The 22,695-nt window shown below is 41.0% G+C and overlaps 1 protein-coding gene across 1 annotated transcript; it reads right to left on the reverse strand.

Moving 5' to 3' along the window:
- Window positions 1-6,864: 6,864 nt before the first annotated feature.
- tcf21 (transcription factor 21) lies at window positions 6,865-8,710 on the reverse strand. Its single transcript, XM_030721777.1, has 2 exons — window positions 8,192-8,710; window positions 6,865-7,368 (listed from the first exon to the last, which is right to left on the reverse strand). Exons 1-2 carry the CDS (start codon window positions 8,624-8,626, stop codon window positions 7,279-7,281), a joined length of 525 nt encoding a protein of 174 aa, XP_030577637.1. The 5' UTR covers window positions 8,627-8,710; the 3' UTR covers window positions 6,865-7,278.
- Between the last annotated feature and the right edge of the window lie 13,985 nt (window positions 8,711-22,695).

Here is a 22,695-nt window from a genome sequence, read left to right on the forward strand (position 1 = left end):
AAATAATTATCAGGTGGGGGTTTTTTTTTCTTGTTACATTGTTAACTAAGGCCTCTAGTTGCAGGTGGTACATATATAATAGTGATTTTTAATTGCTGATGTAACATAATCACCAAAGCACAAGCTGACAACCACCATGTTTAGGTCAAATTCCTTCACAGTCTGCTGAATGTGAGGCTACATTAACTCGTGTCTGCAGCCAGTGCCTCAAGGCTGAAGACACAAGCATCTACTTAGGCTTATATTTTGGTTTCGCCAGGGAAATTTATTATTTTACAACTGTGCTCTGTATAAGGACTCGGGAGGATGGGGATGGTTTAAAGAGCCAGGCTGGACGGATCTTGTTCTAGCCGTCTCTGAAGGTTGTCTCAGGAACATCATTCTTAAGTGACTTTATTGGAAAATCTGGGAATAAAATGTAAGTCTGTGCTTTTTCAATAACTTGTGTTTTTCGAATTTACTGTAAATTACCCTGTAAATATAGTCCTTGTCTATACACATTCACTGTCCACTTTATTAGGTACACCTTGCTAGCAGACCCACCTTTAACTTCAGGACTGCCTCAGTTCTTAGTGGAATTGATTCAACAAGGTTCTGGAAGCATTTTTGGTCCATACTGACATCACACCGTGGTCCAGATTTGTCAGCTGCGCATCCAAAATTTTCAAACTTCCATTCTACTACATCTCAAAGATGCTCCATTGGATTGAGATGTGGTGACTGTGGAGGCATAAAAAAACAGTTCAGTATTGTAGCATGGTGTGTTATCCTGCTTTAAGCAGCCATCATAAGATGAGTACATTGTGGTCATCAAGGTTCGACACGGTGAGCAACAACAAGCGGTATGAGCGGTTCAGGCTGTGGTGATGTTGTGATGTATGAGGATATTCTCTTGGCACACTTTGGGCCCCTTAGTACCATATGGGCATTTTTAACTACCACACACTACCTGAGTATAGCTGCTATGGCCATCCCTTTATGACCACAGCGTATTCATCTTCTGATGCCTGATAACACACCATGTGACAAGCTCAGATATGGCCTCCACAGTCACCAGATCTCAGTCCAATAGAGCACCTTGGGTGGTGGGAGATTCACATCACAGATGTGCAACAACTGTGTGATGCTATCATGTCAATAAGGATCTCTGAGGAATGTTTCCAGCACCTTTTGAATCTAAGCTGTGAAGAATTAACATTTCTGAAGGCAAAAGGGGCCAACCTGGTACTAGCAAACTGTAATTAATGAAGTGGCTAGTGAGTGAAATATTTAGTCAACTCACTAACTGATAAATCAACTAATCATTTCAGCTTTAAGTGTACAAACTGTTGGATATTTTATAACAAAAGATATTCTTCATATGTTTTGTATGGCAATATCTTTAGTAACTAAAGCTGTCGGATAAATGTTTTGAGGACAAAAGTAAAATAATGAAATGTGATTGAGTAGCAGTAGAAAGTGGTGTAAATAGAAATAAAGTTAATCAAGTAAATCAAATTGTGGTATAGTACTCAAGTAAATATATAGTACCAGTCAAAAGTTTGGACACGGTGAGTGTGCCCAAACTTTTGACTGGTTCTCTATTTAGTTACATTCCATCAGTGGTGTTTAGTTTTCCATCTCAAAGAGCACCATGAGTCTTGTTGGAGTCACAGTGGTTTGTTCTTCTGAGGAGAAATGTCACACAGAAAAAATACAATACAGAACCTGAAGCACTTAATGTCAAAGGTGATAAGTGATAAATATCCAGGTGATTTGGATAAATTCACCATTTAAGAAGTTCTGTCAGTCTATAAAAGGAGTTTTCCATGATATCAACAATTTGGGTGATGAAGACATGCTGTTGACTCCATAGATGACTCCACTGACGTAAAGGACAGAAGTCTGATGGCAGGCACCTGCTGTGCCCTTTTTAATAATCACAAACTGATGCCAACAGCGACACACACACACACACACACACACACACCAATAAACATGAGCATGAGTGTGATCTGGGCAGGCCCCAGCTATCATTGGCATCTCCTCTATTCTGGTGGTTGCTGTGCCAGTCTGCTCAGGCAGTGATGTCAGCTGATACAAATTGACACCACTACCAGCTGTTGCCCGGCCTTAATCATGTTAGTTTATGTGACAATTTTTTCTTTTTTTTTTTTTAAATGCAAGTTGAGCATGGAGCTTTGTGTGCATAATTTAAAGCAACTCGTGTGCACTTGTTGTGACCAATCTAATATAAAGAAGCCAAGCAGTCACAGCAGTCAGCAAATCTTTCGCCAAAACATTTACTCAAATATTGTCTTCCATATGGTGAAGCTTAACAAATCCTGTTCATGTGCTAAACGGAGATCTAACTGATACAGTTCAGGATTGAAAAGCAGATTATCCTATCAAACCTCTGTTAAGCCTCTGTTCTTAGAAGATTTACATTCAAATTGGAATCTTGTACTCAAACAGAGCTTGTTTCTTATTTGAAAGCAGATCCACCATAATGCCTGCAGCAGATCATGCAGGACACTGTGTGAGACTGCTTGCACAAAACTACTGACTGCTGTCTACTAAATGTCATTCAGGGTATACTGCTGCAATTGCTGCAAAAACTAGCACACTCCACCACTGGCAGTTCTATGGAAATGGACGGCCTTCAGTGGCACCTAGAGGACATTACCAGACCTATCTTCACTTCACATGAGAATGTTCTCATAATAAAGCTCAGCTAACTACCTCAGTTTCAGCTTGTCCAGGTTACTGCACTCCATTTAGTTGCTGCACTAGTATACCATCTTTACATTGTTTGTAAATCATCAGTGCTTCTTCATGTCTTGGTTCTCCCTGTTCCCTCAGCACTTTCTCAAGAGTCCCAAGTTTTCATGAAGCAGACTCCTCTGCTGCCATCTGCTGGTATAAAAGGAGAATTGAACTACAGTAATACAGTGAGCTTAAATCATTCACAGTGAATCAGGTTGATGGTGATGGCATGCATTCATTCACTTAATTCCTCTGTCAAGATATCCATGGCACCAACATGAAGAACTATGTAATATCTCACTAAAAGCTACTGTCAGCTGCTCCCTTGCCACCACAGCTCCCACACCACAGCGGGTATTCTACACTAATTCCATCCATCCATTTTCTGATACTTTCGGAGGGCCTGACCTGATCTTCCACTTACTCCCTGGAGAGGTGGAGGCATGCTCTCGACAAATTGGAATGAAAGTCAGTAGAAACAAGACAGGATACCTGTGTGTGAATGAGAAGGAGAAGTGAACATGCAAGGAGCAGAGGTAGTGAAGGTATGAGTTTAAAATCTGGGGTCAGCCATCCAAAGCAATGGACAGTGTACAGAGAGGTGAAGAAGAGAGTGCAGGCAGGGTGGAGTGGGTGGAGACGAGTGCCGGGAGTGATTTGTGACAGAAGGAGAGCAGCAAAAGTGAAAGGGAAGTTTTACAAGATGGTAGTGAGCCTACTACAATGTATGTTTGGAGATGTTGGCACTGACAAAAAGACAGGGGGCTGAGCTGAAGACGATAAGATTCATGGAAGTGACCAGAATGGACAAAATTAGAAAAAAGTGCATCAGAGGGACAGCTCAGGTTGACCAGTTTGGACACAAAGTTAGAGAGGCACGGCTGTGATGGTTTGGACATGTGGAGAGGAGTGGCAGTAGATATGCTCGACAAAGGATGTTGAAGATGAAGCTGCCAGGCAGGAGTCAAAGAGGAAGACCACAGAGAAGATTCATGGATGTAGTGAAGGAGGACATGCAGAGGGCTGGCGTTGAAGAAGAGGATGCTGGGGACAGAGTGAGATGGAGGAAGACTATCTGCTGTGGCGACCCCTAAAGGGAACAAGAAGAAGAAGAAGAAGAAAGAAGAAGAATAAGGGGAAAAACTATCCAAACTAACCTGAGCTTATGTGCAACATTATGGTGCAAGTATTCCATTATGGAAAATCAAGAACATTTAATCTATTTTGAAACTAATAAAGGGATTAATAAAGGGATTTCTTATCTTATCTGCAAGCCAAGCATAATATGCATCATATTGCTTGTTAGATACGATTTTTTACATAAATAAAGGGATGACTGGGATGACTTAATTTGGTTCTTCCAGAAGGAAATGCAATCTATGATAAATATTACATTAAACTGTTCTTGCTTTTTGATATATATTATGAATCAATGCAGATTTTTAAAAAAAAGTTCATTAAAATAAACAAAAGAAAAGTAAAATAAATACTTATTTGACTCACCATTTTCCCGAAATATTTTTGTTCAGTTTGTTAATTTGAGATCAGATGTTTGCCACATGCTATGCCTGGCAGTCCTCTTAATAATCCAAGTATTTATCATCTCTTGTGCATTGTGAATATTATAATTGTGTATTATCCAACAAATAGCTGTTATTGCAGAAAAGTAAAATGTTTTGGAATAAATTGAAAAGACACTTTCACACACTGGCTTGAGTTTTGTCCTCATTTAAATTTTGTCCAGAAGGTGGCAGCCTCTGCATACTGCATGCACGATGTGCAGAGACTGCATTATGGATGGACAAGTGTGATCTTTAGAGTTAAATGCTGTTGTTTGTTGCAGTGAGTTTAGTTATCGTTACACTAAATCACTTTTAAATAAATGAAAAGATCATCGTCGGTTGTGGATGTTTCACTTGGCCAGTATGTCAATTATATGACGAGACAGAGAGCGATTCTAGGAAGTGCAAGATCCTGATCATAGCCTTCACCATTAAACTGCAGTGGCAATAATACCTCTTGACATGCAGCCACACCGAGATCAAGTTTGTGTTTTCAAAGAAAAACGAGGGTCATGCAGATGTGAAACATGATGGGATCAGCTGGAACAAACATGATTTTTTTTAAATGTTTCCTCCCTTTAGTGTGTGGATCTTTTCCACACCACAGTTTTGGGCAGCCATCCAACAAAACAATTAGCAAGTATGGGAATCCCAGCCCTGCTCTCATGCAGACCCCTCCCTCCCTCCTGTATCTCTCTTCCTCTCCTGCTCTCTCCCTGCAGCTGGAGCCAGGAGAGAGGCAGCCAAGTTTATTTTCTCCATGGTGGTCCCTTTGGGGTGGCGGCGAGGCCCCCGCCATGCTGCTGCTGATGTATTAGGTGAGGGTCCTTTAAGTGATGTCGGTGGGACTCTTTTATTAGTAAGGCACTTAATCTTATTGTTCCTGTTAAAGGATATTCTTGCTGTCCTTATTTTTTTTCTTTTTTCAAGTAACAAGTGTGTGTGATTAAAGTCCCCCCCCCCCCTCCCCAGAAAGTAGGAAGTAGTCTTAATCATTAAACAACAATAGCATAAAAATCAAGAAAACTGAAAATGCTCCATCTGTTGGTACAACGCTTCTTTTTTTTAATAAGTGGAGCATCAGTTAGCAATGTTATAAAATTACTTTTTTCCAAGTTCACACATAAAATATATAAACTAAACAAAATACTGAACAGTGACTGACTTCACAGACGTCATGTTTGTGCCTTGCTCTTTTACTCATCGATGAGGGTACTCAGATCCTTTTTTCTTAATCAAAGTCACCATATCCCAAAAGACAAATGTTCATTTAAGAGCAGAAGGGCTCAGGTTAGAGTTAGATGGCATTTCAGTGAAAGCTCTGGTGAGAATATGGGAGTTTACTTTTTGCTGGCTGGTTCTCGTAACACTTTGGGGGCATAAATAAACAAAAAAGAAGCAGCTAGACTTTCAGCATTCTCATTTCGATTATAGGATCTTCTAGTATTAGTAGTCAAGCTACAGTAATGTAGCCAATATACTGTCTCATCAACAGATCAAAGAATTTGTATGTAGGATGGGCCTAAAATTATTTACCAAATTTACCAAAAGATGATCTTATTGAAAACAGGCTATCTGGCAAAATTAGAAAAAGGCCAGCGGAAAATAAAATGTAGCTAGGATAATAACATAGGCCTGGGATCTTCTTTAAACAGCCCATATTTCTAGAAATATGAAAACAAGTTCATTATATTTTTAATGTGATATTTAAAAAAAAAAAAAACGTGTTTTAAGAAGAGTTTGACCTCCAGAGGTCAGTGAGGTCCCAGCCTAGGTGTTTAGGCTGTTGTTTTTACGGAATTGGTAAAAATCAGTGACCTCCTTTTTTTTTTTAAATCTACAATAAACCGCAGTGAGAAAAGTGAGAGAGACAGAGGGAGAGAGGCCTTGTGTCGGAGCGCATAAATAACTGTCGTCGTGATGTAACACAGCGGTCATAACCCGAGCAAATTAAAACAACTGGTCTGGGCGGGACTAAAGCTCTCTGCGCGCGGGCTTTCTATATCTTAAAAAGAAAAAAAATCAACCTCCAGTGCGCTCTGATTGGCTGAATACTAATTAGTTAATCCAATCAGTGCCCGCACAGAGTTAATAAGACTAAATGTAATTAAGCCAACCACATATGAGAGGCTGCTCATGTTTTAGTGATGTAGCTTTAGAAACATATGTTGTTATTAAACAGCCCTAACAATTAGATTAAAATAATAAAAAGTAAAATTCCGTAACAAAAATGATGCGGCTCACACTGGCACCCTGTTTATTTACCTTCTCCTGCGAAGCTAGCAACGAAATCAGCTTCATTTGGCTTGTTTACGCCACAAGAAGACTAACTCCTTTATAGCGCCCACAGAATCTGTGAAGGCAAACCGTTTGTTTATGTAATGGCTGCTTCGTCCACCGTTATCTTTCTGAAAAAACAGAGGGAGACTCGGGCTATCTGTGCCGACACTTTGTTGGGCCTCAAGCTCTGCAGGAACGGAGAGATAAGGAGGGTTGCCAGGTCAGAGTATTGGCCCACACAAGAAAAAAATAAATAAAACATGAATTACACAGAGTGTAAAAGTGGTACAAATATATTTCATATACTACATGTAATCTGTACAACAATTTGAGACAGTGGATACTTAAATTTTCATGTGCTTATCCAGCCATCCATCTAATCATCCACCCATCATAAGACAGTCGTAAAAACAGGCCGGCACCGGTAAAAAAAAAAAATGCATCTGCAGATTATTTTTTTTAAAAGCAGTTTAAAGTACAAAGTTTATCTTTGAACCAGCAAAGATAAAAGATGACAATGCATTTAAATAAATGATTTTTTTTTTTTTTTACGGGAACGAAGGAGAGAGGACAAACTCCTCCCATTATTCCCACTCAAAGTCTGCGGAGATGAGACTTGCATTTCAGTCATTATAGTTTTTCCCCCCATTGTTCCTTTAAAAAAAGGCCAAAAGCTGGCTGCTGAGCTCCATCAAGACGCCGTAGTTCCGCACAACCTGGTTGAGTTCAGCATCTCCTTCAAATTGTTCTCCGGTTTACCTGCAACCATGAAAGGCCACGTCTGCGGAGGAAAACGCAACCAGTTAGATATATTCACACAACTAATTCAACCGAAATCAGACATGAATTCAAAACAAATATGCGTGGAATCACCTGCAGGTGAACTAATAATTATGACACAATAACCTCCAGTTCTTTTGGAGCAAACACTATTATAGATGTTGTTGCGTTGAATTAAAACATGTTATAGTCATAGAAGCAGCAACGTTAGGCTATAAAATGGATCATTCTTTCATGTTATCTGGCTTCATAGTGACCGATTAAATACACCAATATTCATATTCAATTAAATTTATTTCTGGCGTTTATTAAACTGTCTTTTGAATAACCGTTTCCCCTTTCTCTCGCTTTTTTAATTATTATTATTATTTTGGCATCACGTTACGTTACGTTTTGCGCAGTTTTAAAATATTTGGGTCATTGCAACATTAATTTCAGCTTTCTCCCCAACAAATCACTGACGACCTAACGATGAACTTACTCAGTAAATTATTTCAAATCCCACTTGTTGGTCTGTAGCCTTCATTGATTCTAAACTGTCATTTATTACGCGTGCATGAAGCAGGTTGTTTCTACCTCCTTTGTGCACCTGCCCGGCTGAGCTGTCACCCTCACCTGTCATTTTTGCTGCTCTAGTAATTAAGGCCTGGAGTGGCCTTTGCAGGCCACGTTAAAATAACGACAAATTCAGTTGTAAGTTTAATAAAACCAAATTAAAAGCAATCTTCAAATAATCTTGGGGTTTTTTTTAAATCTGTATTTGACTAAATTATTAGCAAAAAACTCCGAACTGGAAACTGGGGGGAGCAGAACGTTTAACTCACCAGGTTAACAGGGTGGATATATCCATTTTCGTATTTGTCGTTGGCCAGTATCTGTCGGAGGTGCGCTATGTAGCTAGACGCCAGACGTAGTGTGTCCAGTTTGGAGAGCTTGGTATCCGGTGGTACCCAGGGTAAGGAGGTCTTCAGCCGGGAGAAGGCTTTGGACAGGACGCGCATCCTGGCTCTTTCCCGGGCGTTGGCCGCGTTCCTCTGCACCTGCTTGCCCTCCTGCTGTGCCACACCCTTGGGCGCCGTTTTCCTGGAGGTTGTCTTCCGTTTTTTGCCAGGCGCATCTCTCCGTTCCTCATTTGCGCAGGGGCCCTCGCAGTTTGAGCTCTCCTCCGTGCTTTCGTTGGAGTCTTTACCGGAAGAGCCAAACTTCAGGATGCCGTCCAGGAGCTCGTCGTCGACATCGCTGAGAGACCCGGTGGACATATTTGAACTGTCTTCCACTGGAACGGGCTCAAAACATGGGAGCAGAAGTCTCAGGCTGAACAAGAACGAACAGGGCGCGTAAACGTACGCTGGAAGTTCAGGAAAAACTAACTGTGCAGACTTCTTTATCTCCGTGGTCAGAGGGCGTTACCACATGCTGGGAGGAGACAGTGGTGCTGATCTTTCTTGGTTCCCCAAGGTTTCGAGGATCCCAGGGGACCCTGAATGAGTCTTTTAATTAAAATATTAATAAAATAGTTATTCCTCATAAAAACACTGAAAAATATGGATTTATACATGAACTTGATTTCTTTTTTTCCTTCTTTCTTTCTTACTTATGCAAGAAGCATCCTTTGAACCTTTTGTCAGAGTGAAAATTACGTTCCCAGCTACATTAATGGCTCACCTGTCAGAACTATACATTTTAAGTTAACCTTTGTCTTGAGTGAGAACTCCGAGTTATGTAGCGACAGCTGCGCTGTTCAAAGCCATGCAACCTGAAGTGGGGTTCACAATAAAATCACTGATACAAAAAAAAAATCTGTTTTATGCATTACAGGAATAAAGATGTGCATTCTTATAAACTGGAAATTAACCAACATTTGCAATTATACAAACTGTAAAAGTACAGCTTTCTTTTTAGATTTAAGTCAGGATAAATTCATAAATTTGATTTGTGTATATATATATATATTTTTTTTTTTTTTACCTGCAGTCAGACTATGAAAGAATCACAGTTTAGCCAGTTGTGCTCATAGTGTCCGCATAACTTTCAGCACATCTTGCCAGTTAACAGAATAAAGTGCAAGGACGGAGGTGGTGGTGGTGGTGGTGGTGGTGGTGGGGGGGGGGGGGGGGGGGGGGGGGGGGGGGGGGGGGGGGGGGGGGGGGGGGTGTCACGTCTCAAATGGCAAACTGGCGCCTTGGTCCTCTCTGATGTAATAGATACCTGGCACCCACAATCCCCTGTTTGGCCTTCCACATCATTCCACACTGATGCTACATGCACCACCCCACTCAGGGCCAAGTCCAAACAACAGAAGTCTCTGGAGCTCCAGTGGGAAACCTTTGGGGTACACTGCTGATAATCCTGTGCTTCCTGTTCACTTACTTTTTTTTTTTTCTTGTATAAACTGTTCATTGTTACACTGAAATATGACAAGTTTGCATGAAGCTGCAGGTTTTCCCTCCTGGGATGATCTTGTATGTGCGAGCAGAGCCTTAGGCTGCACAGCTGAAGTGTGCAAGGATAAGAAGTGTGTCTCCTGAGAGCTGACCTTTAGCCCTGTTGCTTCCGGTGTCACAGTGCATCCAAACTGGCATTATCTAATTTATCAATTAGAAACACACAGTGAAAACCTTCCACTTTAGTGTGCCACATTTCTTCAAGTATAAAAGTCTTAAAAAGAATAGAGGAACCATACAGTACAGTATATTTCAAAATCAGAAAGAACAAAGCACTTTGGAAAGAAATACAGGACAGATGCAAGGAAATGAATAAAAAAGGAGAGCGGAGAGAAAAAAGATAAGTGGGGAATGAAAGGAGAGGGGAGAGAGGAAGAAGGGGGTTTAATCTTCTGGGTGGGCTGGAAATCAAAGCACTTAGTTGAAAAGTAATAATAGAGTCTGTTAGATTGATGATCACCTCTGAGATACATGGATCCACCAGAGAGAAGCAGAGAGAGAGGGAGAGGGAGTTGAACAAAAATAGCTCATGAAAACCTTTTTTCCCTGTCCTGTCTGTCGATAAAACACAGGCCCTGATATAACACTGTCATAAATATCACTTGTACACTAACTTAAATTCACATGTGGGCCTATACAACAGAGAAATCCTTTGTGATGAGTGGGCATTCCCTTCTTGTGAAAAAAAAAAATGTCCTGGAAGTGTTTAGGAAACTTTTTCAGTGACTGTTTCGCCCACTCAGAACCTTATTCATACTCACAGTGACATGAGGCAACAGGTGGAGAGGGGGCAGTGAGAAAGATGGAGGGAGAGAGAAAAAGAGGGAACCTTGGCACTTATGGAGGGACATGCTGCTAATTAGCCGGTTTGGGGCCAAAGGTTAGGCTGGTTGTGTAATGTCACCAGGAAGGGACCGGTTCCAGATGTTGTTCACAGGGCCACCGAGGGGGACATCTGATCCCATGTGTCATTATCATCTCTGTCTCTCTGTGACACATGCACAGAAACACCTCGGTTACATATAAGACAACAGCACGGTATACCATTTGAAACCCATACCAGACAAGAAATAGGAGAGAAAAACCACATTGTATCTGCAAGGATCAAAACAATTACTGTCTTGACTAGTAACCAAAAGTTTAATTACTAGAATATAGAAAATGAATTGATTACTTCATTTTAATTTGGTTTTTCATGTGCTTCCCATGTGTGAAACAGTGAAATATGTAGGTAGACAAAATCCATAATATTCCTTTCTTTGTTTTTGCATTGCAAACTGTACAATATGCTGAGGTTGCAAGGTTTGTCACTGTAATGTGTAATGTGAGGCCCTAAGTGTCATTCTGCTTTGAGGTCCTCTTACCTGAGGAGCTGAACTAAGCCCTGTAATGGTTGTCAGCCCATTAAACAAGCAGCAGGTATTTGATCTGTGGGAGGATGTCTCAGAGTCTCACAACCTTCTTCCTTTGAGGCAACCACTGCACCATCGTCCTGCCCCGCCCAGCTAAACAACATTTAATATTCAATTTTGAATCAAAAATGAATGTCAGACTGTTTTTTTCTCCCTTTTATTCATCAGTGGAGAGGTGTAACTAAACTGTGCCGGGGAAACTAGATAATCCGTCTCGCCCTTATACTGTAATGTCTGCACTTTTTTCCACTGAATTTGCTTCCAGAAATGACGAGCTTGATTCAGAGCACGCATGCAAAAACCCGTTCATGCACCATGGCGCTGCAAGCTGCAGCATTTACTCAACATTATTCTTATTTCAGGACATCAAACATGAAAAAGAGGAGATTTAGTGTGCAATGTGAAAACTGATGTTATCTGATGTCGCTGTTGCTTAGAGCTACAGCATCTGCGCAGTGACACAAAGTTATCAGTGAGCAAAAGCAAAAGAGAATATTCTCATCTTAGTTTTTACAGTGCAAAGACGACTGAGTTGTGCTTCAATTTCATAAAACGTTTCTCATTTGAGTTTGTTGCTCAGGTTTCAGTCCTTTTGTTTGCTTAAAAAGGAGAAGAAACTGAGGGACAACATGTGAAGCAACTGATCCAAAGGAATCGTGGAATAAAGCAAAAACATTGTTGTGTTTACTGTAAAAACAGTCCATGTGAATTTTTTTGTGATTCAAAGAATTGAATGAAAAACAAAAAAAAAATGATGACTACAAAGAGAAACTAGCTGGTTGGTAGCTGCAAGGAGAGAAACTGTAACTGTGGAGTGAGGCTTAGGGCGAGAAAAACATCATCCATCTAAGTCTAAGCACTCCAGTTCCCTGTCCCTTATCACGGCTATACTCCCCCGACACACACACATTCATGCACGTACACGCACACTCATGCATATGCACCTCAGTTCAAGTGTCACTAAAAAAAGAAAATCAAAGAAAAACAATTAAATGAGAGGTTGCAGAGAGTGCAAAGATACAGCGGGGAGAGGAGAAAGCAGGGCAAAGGGATGTTGTGGACAAACTGAGCAATAAGAGAGAATTATGAACATGCTTATGGGAGTGGAAATATCATATTATATTTCAAAAAGACAAGACTGCAAACCTTTGATATTCAGTGACAGGAACATCCGGGGGAAGGCAAACAGTGATTTTCCAGAATAAGACTGATTTTCTGTCACACTGTAGGTTAATGACCGGGAAGTCTCGTCCTTATGGTGTGAGGGAGCTGGACTGTAATGGTCTCTGGTATGTGAGCACACATGAACACTTGTGTGTGTAAATGGACTGAGTTTCACAATGCGTGTGACAATGGATATGAATATGGATATGAAGAAACAGAGTGGTATCTTGGAGAATGATGGAATTAGTGAAGTTAAAAATAAATGATTATCTCCTTTATCAGTGTTACAGTGCTGTGAAAAACTATTTGTCCCCGTCCTGGTCTCTCTTTTTCTTTCCTTTTTTTTGCGTATTGTTCACACTTAAATGTTTTATCCAAACCTTCCAGGCCCTGTGCAAAAAAGTAATTCCTCCCTAACCTAATAACTGGCCGTGGCACCCTTGGCAGCAAGAACTGCAATTAAACATTAGTGATAACTGGCAGTGAGACTTTCACATCACTGAGGATGAATTTTGTCCACTCTTCTCTGTAAACCTTCCAAAAAGATTAGCTTTTGTCTCGTCAGAATATTTCCTTCCCCAAAAGTCTTTGACCACGGATGCCATTTTTGCTCAGTCTCTTTCTCATTGTTGAATCATGAACACTGACTTTGGCTGAGAAAAGTGAGGCCTGCAGTTCTTAGATGTTGTTCTGAGTTCTTTTGTGACCTCCTGGATGAATCATCAGTGGAGTCATTTTGGTAGGCCGGCCACTCCTGGGAAGGTTCACCGATTTTCCAAGTTTTCTCCATTTCCAGCTGAAATGGGTGAGTTTAAAAAAGAAAAAGTGAGTAAAAAATGGAGCTTTGGTGTGTTTTAAGATTCAGCCTGTTGAGTGTAGAGTAGAAGGATAAAAGAACAAGTCATATCAGAGTCAGAGAGACAGACAGAGGTCAATAACAAAGCAACATTTTTGACAGAAGCACAAACGGTTGTGATTACGGAGCTGCGGAGCTGGAAGAAATCACAAATTTGCATAGGGACCTTTCCACAGTCTGTCAATGAAATGGTTATTACATAGTGATGACTCTACAGTGAAAACATATGCACACAGTTAAAAAAATTTCTTATCTTTAAGTTCAACTGGCCCAGGTCCCGAGAGTGGCATGCCGGAAGTAAGTGAGACGTGATGCAGCTGCAGTTCAAGTGTGTTTGGAGGTTTTCTACTACGGCTTAAAACATTTTATAACCTCTGCTGCAACCTGTGCTCTGACTTGTGGCCCAGTGTCTGTGTGTATGTGTAGTTTCACCATGCACTAGGCAGTATATTGCAGAATGGGACCATGCTAGGCTTCAGAGGTCTGGTCTCTGTCACTGTGATTGAGGTTACAGTTTATAAACATGGAGAAGAATCTTGTTCAGTTTTCTGTCTCACAGAAAACTGAGTGTGTGTGCAGTTTGCATGGAAGAGTGTGTGTTTGATCTTCCAACACGGCAGAGCTCCCCAGCACCCCAATGCTCACATAAGCCATTTGTCTTTGTTTGGACTATGAAAACCTTCTTTTACACATGACTGCATGTAAATCCTTTATGTATAAAGGATGCTGCAATACGCTACCCTCATAAGCCAAATTAATATTTATGAATAATAAAGTCAAATTTTAAGATGATTGAAGCCATACAAAGCAAAGACTCATCCTGATAGCTCACAAACAATTGGTTAGCCCATGGACTGTGGATGCTGGTGTCCACTACATCAGACGACAGCATGGAAACCAAACAGGGTAACAGAAAAGCAGGTTTGTCAGCATGTGCAGGAGAGCTGTGAAGGTAATCAGAATGAAGAATTTGAGCTCATACAGAGCTTGTATGAGATGGGAGTTAATAAAATAAACTTTAAATAAATCTCTGAATCCCAGCCTTTACTATCAGATAAAAGACTCAGGGATGCCAAAGTGTGAAAACAAACAGTCTAAGCCTCAGCTTCACTGTTTTTAGACCAGCAGGTCAGAGAAATGTGCAAACACATACTTAGATTTTAATGAGCACTTTGGGTATTCTTGGGTATTTCTGTTAACAGTGTTTTATTTGTTTGCTTGTTTTTAGATAGGTTTATATGCTGTTTTGTTGTATGATTAGCAGCCCCTTCTGTTTTTATGATGCTCCATTTACATTTTAAGTCTCTTCTTATTCTATGTTTTATGAATAATCATTTATGCCCTCATGATTTCATCTTCCCCGTGTTCTTCATAAGGGGGGATTTAAGAGAAATATAGTTTGTTTTTCTTTCATTATAAAGAATGTAATAATGTATGATGCTAGATTAGCGTGAAGCAATGACATTCACAACTAATCAAATAAAACCAGTATTTTGAAGCCTGAAACTCTTTTATTAAAAAAAAAAAATTGGTCAAATATTGTTTACCCATTTAAATGTGTCCAATACTGCAGAGTTTAAAACAGAGAAACAATATTTGAGATTTAGAGGAAGAATTTTGTCCTGATTGGGGTTCGAATGCTCCAAAGTGCAGCTTATTCAAAACAAACTCAAACTTTGTATAAATCTGTACAAATCGAATCTCCCACTGATCTCTGAATAAAAAGGAGGTGTACTGTCAGAAATATCATTACACACACCTAATTAAGTGCAATGCTGGACCGTCACTGGTATTATTCACACCTGATTAGTCAGGCTGTTGTTAACACAAAAGGCGATGATGGAGAGGGATGATAAACAGTGGTGCACTCTTATTGGCTGGATCACGTTTTGTGCTTTGATCTCCATCCTCCTCATTACTCAGGGGGCAGTGACAGGTGTGTGTCTGTAGAAGTTTTTTGCAACATTGTTAAACAATGTGATGTGAACAATTTCCTGGGTTGTTGCACGTTTCTTTTTACGTGTGTTTATTTTATTTATTATCAACATGACTCCCTGGCAGATGCTGCAGATGCAGAGGTATCTTCATCTTATTGGTCTTTATTTGAAATGAACTTCTTTTTTGTTCTTCTGCTCTTGCAAATTACCTCACCATCATATCTCTTCTGTCTGGGCAGCCTGGTTAGATCATACTTGTACAGACCACTGATTCACACAACACACACACACACACACACACACACACCACACACACACACACACACGCGCACACACACACACACACACTCTTTCAGTGGTGATTGCTGTAGCTCATGATGTGATGGGAGACTGTGTACGATCAGACCCCAGGAAGAGAGATAGGAGCAGTCCCTGAAGACACCACTCAATCAGGCAAAACATGCCCAAACATCTCTGTGAATTGCGTGTGTGTGTGTTTTGGGTTTTTTTTTGCATTTATGTATTTCTTTGCACTCAGTAGAGGGGGGGGGGGGGGGGGGGGGGGGGGGGGGGGGGGGGGGGGGGGGGGGGGGGGGGGGGGGGGGGGGGGTGGGGGGGGGGGTGGGGGGGGGGGGGGGGGTATCAGCCTTCTCTTGTCTACATGAACAAACTCCAGACTGAGGAGATACACCCCATAACCTGCCGATATCGCCGGATAAACCGCCCCAGAGCTGCGATAGTCGATGATTGTTGACTGCTCCAGTTGCAGGAAAACCTCTGGCTTCCTGGGTGAAGACATTACACATATCCCTATCCTCCCCTGACTGCTTTCCTTCCATTCTAATCTCCCTCCAGAAACCCACAAGGAACTGTCACCCCCACCAGGTCCAGGCTTGAGGCTCCTCCTCGCGGCTGCTGATACGTCCCTATAGAAGTGAATCAGATGGACAACAAGGGAATTTATACAGACATTGCACTAATATAAAGGATCTCTAACATGCACCCTCTCACACTAACATAATGTACACCCACATGAAGCAAGGCATTGAATTAAGATCAACAAATCTCCTGCACTCTTGTAATATAAACATGAAAAGCCATCAGTTGCATTCAGGACAGAAAAATTGGATTGGAAACGGGGAAAATGGGAAGAAAAGCAAAAAAATTACAAAATCTGCCTGTCTGAGTTTTATCCAGTTATTTGTAATATCCCAGTCCTGATGGCGTGTGTCTCTGCATGTGTGTGAAAATTAGCAAAACTCAGCTGCAGCTTTTCACACCTCATTTCAACCTAATCAGTGTTTGTGCGAGTGTGTCTATTAATTATCCCATGAGACAGCGACATAATGCTACCGGAGGCTAACTGGAGAAGACCAAGAGGTGAAATGTGAGATGTGATAAGCACGTCCCTGACACACACACTCTCATGCAGAGCTCAGATCAAATCTCGAGAGACCTCTAAGAACCTCTGAACCCCAACGCCCCGGGCAGGAAGCAAACAAGCGTGTGTGTAAGCTCATTAGTGCGCGCACGTGTTTGTTTGTGTACTTGTGAGTGTGACCCAAGCTCCGGTGCAGCTCACAGACAGGCCCGCTTAGAAGCAGAGGACAGACACAACAGCCCCCTACCTTTAATCACAAACAGATGTGTGTTGACCTCTGTGGCTTAAAATTATTGGATGATCATACCTAAGTGTGAATTCTTGCATATTTCTCTGATTGATCTCTGAACTGCTGCAGCCCGTCGTGTGAAAGCTCAGCATGAAAATATCTAAAACATAATTTAGTAACACACTGGGCTGTTAACAAGTATTGTCCTGTTAGCATTTCATAACTTTATTTATGATAATCCTATACACTTACTGCCTACTTTGTTTCACTAGCAGGAACCACACCCTCAATTAGATTTGATGGTGTTTCTTTAGAAAAAATTGGCAGGTGGAATAAGCATAGATTTAGGCCTGAGGGTGCAGTTTGAGGAAAGGTTTAGTGAGGACTAGTGGCAGCTCCCAGGCCAGGCAGATGCCTAAGTACTAATGAGAGGCATGAGACCTGAGAAAAGGGGGTGGGGGTGGGATATGAAAATGAGAACAAACAGCTCGTTAATGCAAATATCTAATCAACCAATCACATGGCAGCAACTCATTGCATTTAGGCATGAAGAGCCCATCCCCACATCAGTTGATAAATGCTTCTACTATGAGAGGAAGCTCCTGGGCCCCTAAGTAACAAAGCTCAGATCATCTCAAACTGGTTTCTTGAACATGACAGTGGGTTCATTATACTCAAGTACCATCCACAGTCACCAGTAGAGCACCTTTGGACATGGTAGAACAGAGGATTCACATCCTGATGTGCAGCTGACAAATCTGCAGCAGCTGTGTGATGCTGTCATGTCATCATGGACCAAAATCTCTGAATGCTTCCAGCACCTTGTTGAATCTGTGCCATCAAGAATTAAAGCGGTTCTGAAAGAAAAAGGAGGGTCAAACCCAGTACTACCAAAGTGTAAGTAATAAAGTGGCCTGTGGGTGGATAACTCCATGTAATTCTGCTATCTGTAGTATCATCATTGGAGGTTTCAGTAACTTTACAGAAACCTCCAACAGTGGAAGTGCATTTAAAAAGTCACTGATTAGAATCAAACAGGGAGCTCAATTTTACTTTACCATTAATTTCAGTTAAGTGAAGCAACATTGCAAACATAGAGCATTTAGGATAGTGTGTCTCTTGTCTTTTCTATCCAATCTAAGCGCTCATTTACATAAAAATAAAGATTAAAAAAAATAAAGATTGTCAAGTGAAGTAAAAAAGCCACATTCATGAATATAAATGCGACCAAAAAAAAAAAGATTTATAGCCACTCTACGGGAAACTGACAGAACAGTCGGTGTTGAAAAATGACAGGAAATGAAAGGATTGTGGGAATGTAACTGAAAAAAAATGTTTTACATACATATGACACCTCCTGAATGGCAGGAATGTTAGAGATGAAGAATGTACAGTATCTGAGTTAGTCATTTCAGATCCCTTGTGCTATAGATTTGTAAACTGTGAGGATTTTTTTTTTTTCCCATGGAAAATGTTAGGTGACTCAGAGTTGGAGCAGCTCTCGCATTTAAATCAATCCAAGGGATTAACAACTGTGTTGCAAAATATCTGGTTCCTTTATAAAAAGTCAAAAAGTCCAAGCTCCTGCAGATGAAATGTGTCGGGGAAAATGTTAACTACGACTCCCTAGAAGCCGATCACTTCTAGCCGATCACTGATTTCGAAATTTTCTCATGTTTGAGCGATCAGGAGATGCTGTTTTTTTTAAAAAAACAAAAAACAAAAACATAATCTTAATCATTTCAGGTTTGAATTCTATGTCATGATATAATTTATTATCTGTAGTGCTATAATTTGATAAACTGCAGAGATGAAGCTTCTTTGCCAGGAATAATGCCACATCATGGGTACTGCAGTATATGAGCCCTTGACCAATCACAGTCCATCTGTATACAAAGGATGACATACTGCCCTTCTAGACCTCTTACCCTATCATGTGTATTATCATATTAAAGTAGTGACTTTGCTGTTCATTCTTAAGTCTTATCTTAAGTTGCTGTTTCATTTTTCTTTCCTAACTTTTTGACTTGTTGCCTGGAAGTGGCGAGATCTGCGATTTCTGTTATACTCCCCATTTTCCCTTTTTTTCCCTGTTGATAAGATGTTATGTTCAGGATTGTAACCTTTCTTTGTGGGTGATTTATTAAGTATTGCGATGATTTCATGCTTCCCCCCTTCTGTGAAAATACTGCAATGTTAAACAGTTCTTAATTTTCTCTCCTGCTGCTAATATTCCAGAGAAGTGTTATTGCTTATGAAGCACTCTTTCTCAAACACACGCGCAAGTATACACAAATGGTCCCCGTCACTGTGGTGTGTCAGCTGTAATCCAGCTGTTTAATGCATATTTACTTTTAGCTTATTTATTTGATAGCAGTAGTCTGGATCTTAAGAGGTGAGAAGTGTGTGGGTGAGTCTGTGTGGGTCAGAGGCTTCACATTAGTCATTGGACAAGAAAGAATATTACCTACTGAAGTCATCTTATAATATAACCTAAAGGTTTTCCTATCAAGACATGATAAAAAATCATCTGCTCAGCAGATCTTAAAATAATGCAAATGCAGCCTCAGATGAACAATAAAACGTGACATATGATGCTGTGTCTGAGTAGGAATAAAGAGGATAGGCAGCAGCTAGGTCAGGGGTGGGCAACTCCAGGCCTCGAGGGCCGGTGTCCTGCATTTTTTAGATGTGTTCCTGAGCCAACACACCTGAATCACATATAGAAGTCATTAGCAGGACTCTGGAGAACTTGACTGCATACTGAGGAGGTAATTCAGCCATTTGATTCAGATGTGTTGGATCAGGGACACATCTAAAACCTGTAGGACACTGGCCCTCGAGGCCTGGAATTGCCCACCCCTGAGCTAGGTGCTGCTAATCAAATGCAGTTGATCATCAGTAAGTGTGAGCACCACTATAAACAGACGTTTTGGCAGTTTGCAGGTCTGGAGTGTTCAGGTGTGTGTTAACAGAATGCCAAGACATCAGCAAAGATCTTAAAGAAGCTGCCCATCTATTATGGGATTTTTAAAAGTGTCATAAGCCAAAGTGGACGCTAAAGCACGACCCAACAACCAAGACTTCAAGACGTTTGTTTGCACAGCGGTCTCACAGTAAGCAGCAAAGACTTGAGCCTGGGGAAAATCACAGTTTTTTTTTTTTCAGGGCTTGTTTCAGGTGGCTGCTCTGTTGGGAGAGGAGAGAGTGGACTGGAGCAGTGGCGAGTGGACAGGCAAGTGTGTATGGCAGGTAGGTTTCCTCAGTTCTCTTCTCAGAAAATGGAGACAAACTTGGAAACCAGAGAAGGTAAGCGGCACAGCAGATAAAACGAAGCACACTGATCACGACAATCTGGTGGAGAGCTGAGGCTCGAGCTGGTCTTCAAAAGCTGGTCACTAATTGCCAGATGAGAAGCAGGTGTGTCATTCGAGGGGGAACTGAGAAGGCTCCACTGAGCGGAGCCCGGAGGAGGATCCACCCATGGCCACCTGCTGGGAAAAAACACTAGGAAGGCAACAGAGGAACCCCAAACTGTGACTATAAGGTCATTTCCAAACAATTTGAAGTCCAGAATTCTACAATGAGAAAGATTATTCACAAGTGCAAAACATTCAAGACAGCTGTTACTCTTCCCCGGAGTGGACATCCCAGCAAATTCATCCCAAGGTCAGACCAAGCAATGCTCAGAGAAACTGCAACTAACACAAGAGCTACATCTCAATGGTAAAAGTCATGATGGTACACTGAACAAGTATGACTTGTTTGGAAGGGTTACCAGTTTGAAATGATTGCTGCTAAAGGTTATTGATGATTACTTCAGATTATTGCTGATAAGTGTGGCTCAACAAGCTATTGTATTTATGGCACATGTTGTTATTAACCTGAGGTCGTACTGACCTGATTTTGAGACCTACGAAGGTCAAGATCATCTTTTAAAATTACGTTTTAATATGTAAAAAAAAATAGGCCACCATGACTGTATGTACTTTATGGGCACGTTGTCACTGTTGCTATTAATACAGTTTCCATCTCCTTCACTTGCTAAAGTTTGTGTTTATAGTAACTTACTGTCCATTCAGTGACAAAGAGCCCGAGAAGTCAATACAAGTTGCCCATTTAAACATTTGCTTTTCAACTAAAGTCTTCATTAACTTGTTTTTTCCTCCTGGTTTAGCTACTTGTGATTCAACTGAATATATTGCATCCATACTATCCTAAACAAAGACATAATTTGAAGCATCTGGGCTTTTCCCTTACTGATGATACCTCAGTCCATTTTTCCCTGTTATTTTTTTAACAGCAATATTTTTTCTTAAGTTTGGGAATAAACAGAGAGCAGATCCATCAGCTAAATGGTGGTCCTTATCTATTTCTTTCCTCCTGGATGCTAATTAAAGATAATAAACCCTGCAGCTCATTTCTCTGCTGCTCCAAACTCACCGTCACCTCTGCTCCTCTCACACTCACACACACATGGCCAGATGGGGTGAGAAATCGTGCACACCCGCTGAAATCACACGGTCGCTGGCTTTCCCTAAGGCGGCAGGTGTGTGTAAACTCTGTGTCTCTGTGCATGCAGAATTCACATTCACACAAAAGTGAAATGCATGTTAAATAAGCACTGAATAATAAGTGGCTTTTTAAATACACACAACACTAGATCTTTTAAACACAGTGCGTAAACCCCCCACCCACCCACACACCCACACACACACACACACACACACACACACACACCACACACACACACATTCATTTTCTGTATGTCTAAGTTTAAACCCCTCGTTTATCTTGATTCCACGCCTTAAACACAGGTGTTTGGAGAGCTTACAGATGAGACTCTGATGCCAAATATCATGATATCATGTATCTATGTTCAAGTCCTCTCCTTTTCTCTCTCTCCCACAGTCGCTCGCAATAATTTCCCCACAGAACATTCCCTCTCCGTCACTTCTCACAAACACAGCCTCTCTCAAACTTTTCTCACCAGCTCAGTCGATACACAGATATTTATTTAGCTCAGAGACAGAGAGTCTCATGCTCTGAAGTTTTTTATTGAGCAAGAAGATAAAAACTCGAGTTCTGTTCTGCGTCCATTAGGGCCAAAATGGCCAGAAGGGCGTCTGATGAAATGGAATAAACTGTTGTGGTTATCTTCCCTCTTCCCTGGCTGCTGCCGTGGAGAAGAGCCAGAGAAAGCTAGAGCGACGTAAGCTTGTGAAACTACACAATGCTGCACAGACTCAGAATCATTCACACAAAATCCAGCGCACACCCACACACAAATACACTGCTCCTTGGTATTGCCCATGTCTGTATTTATTCCTAACCATAACAAAGCAGGCAGATAATGGCTGATGGGACAGTCGTAAAAATAACCTGGCACAGGTCTGTTTGGATAAGCCTCTCCTCCTTACCCCCTTTTCCCTCCTTCTCTAGCCCTCCATCATGTTTTATTGCTTATTGTCCTCTTCTTTTCCTATCTATCTATCTATCTATCTATCTATCTATCTATCTATCTATCTATCTATCTATCTATCTATCTATCTATCTACTGTAAAACATGAAAAGGAAACACTGATAATACATTCTTTTCTTATTCTAATTTTATTCAGCTGTATATTTATCTTGGAGCAGCATGGACCTTCTTATCAGCTGAAAAAGCAGCGGGAGCTGCTTATTTTCCCTCCAAACTGGGCTTTTTGTTTGCGTAAGATATAAAATACTTGTCCAAATATGTTAAAAACTGAGCATGAGGGGGAAAGGGAGACAAACAGAGAACAAAGAAAAGCCGTACATCATCACAAACTCTTCCCTGGCAGATTTGAACTTCCGCACGAGCACCCACACATGCAGACAAAACCCTGAGTGTAAAATGTTGATTAAAGTTTATTAAACTCAC

Source organism: Archocentrus centrarchus, chromosome 24 (assembly GCF_007364275.1).
Source record: "Archocentrus centrarchus isolate MPI-CPG fArcCen1 chromosome 24, fArcCen1, whole genome shotgun sequence".
Taxonomy (NCBI): Eukaryota; Metazoa; Chordata; class Actinopteri; order Cichliformes; family Cichlidae; genus Archocentrus; species Archocentrus centrarchus.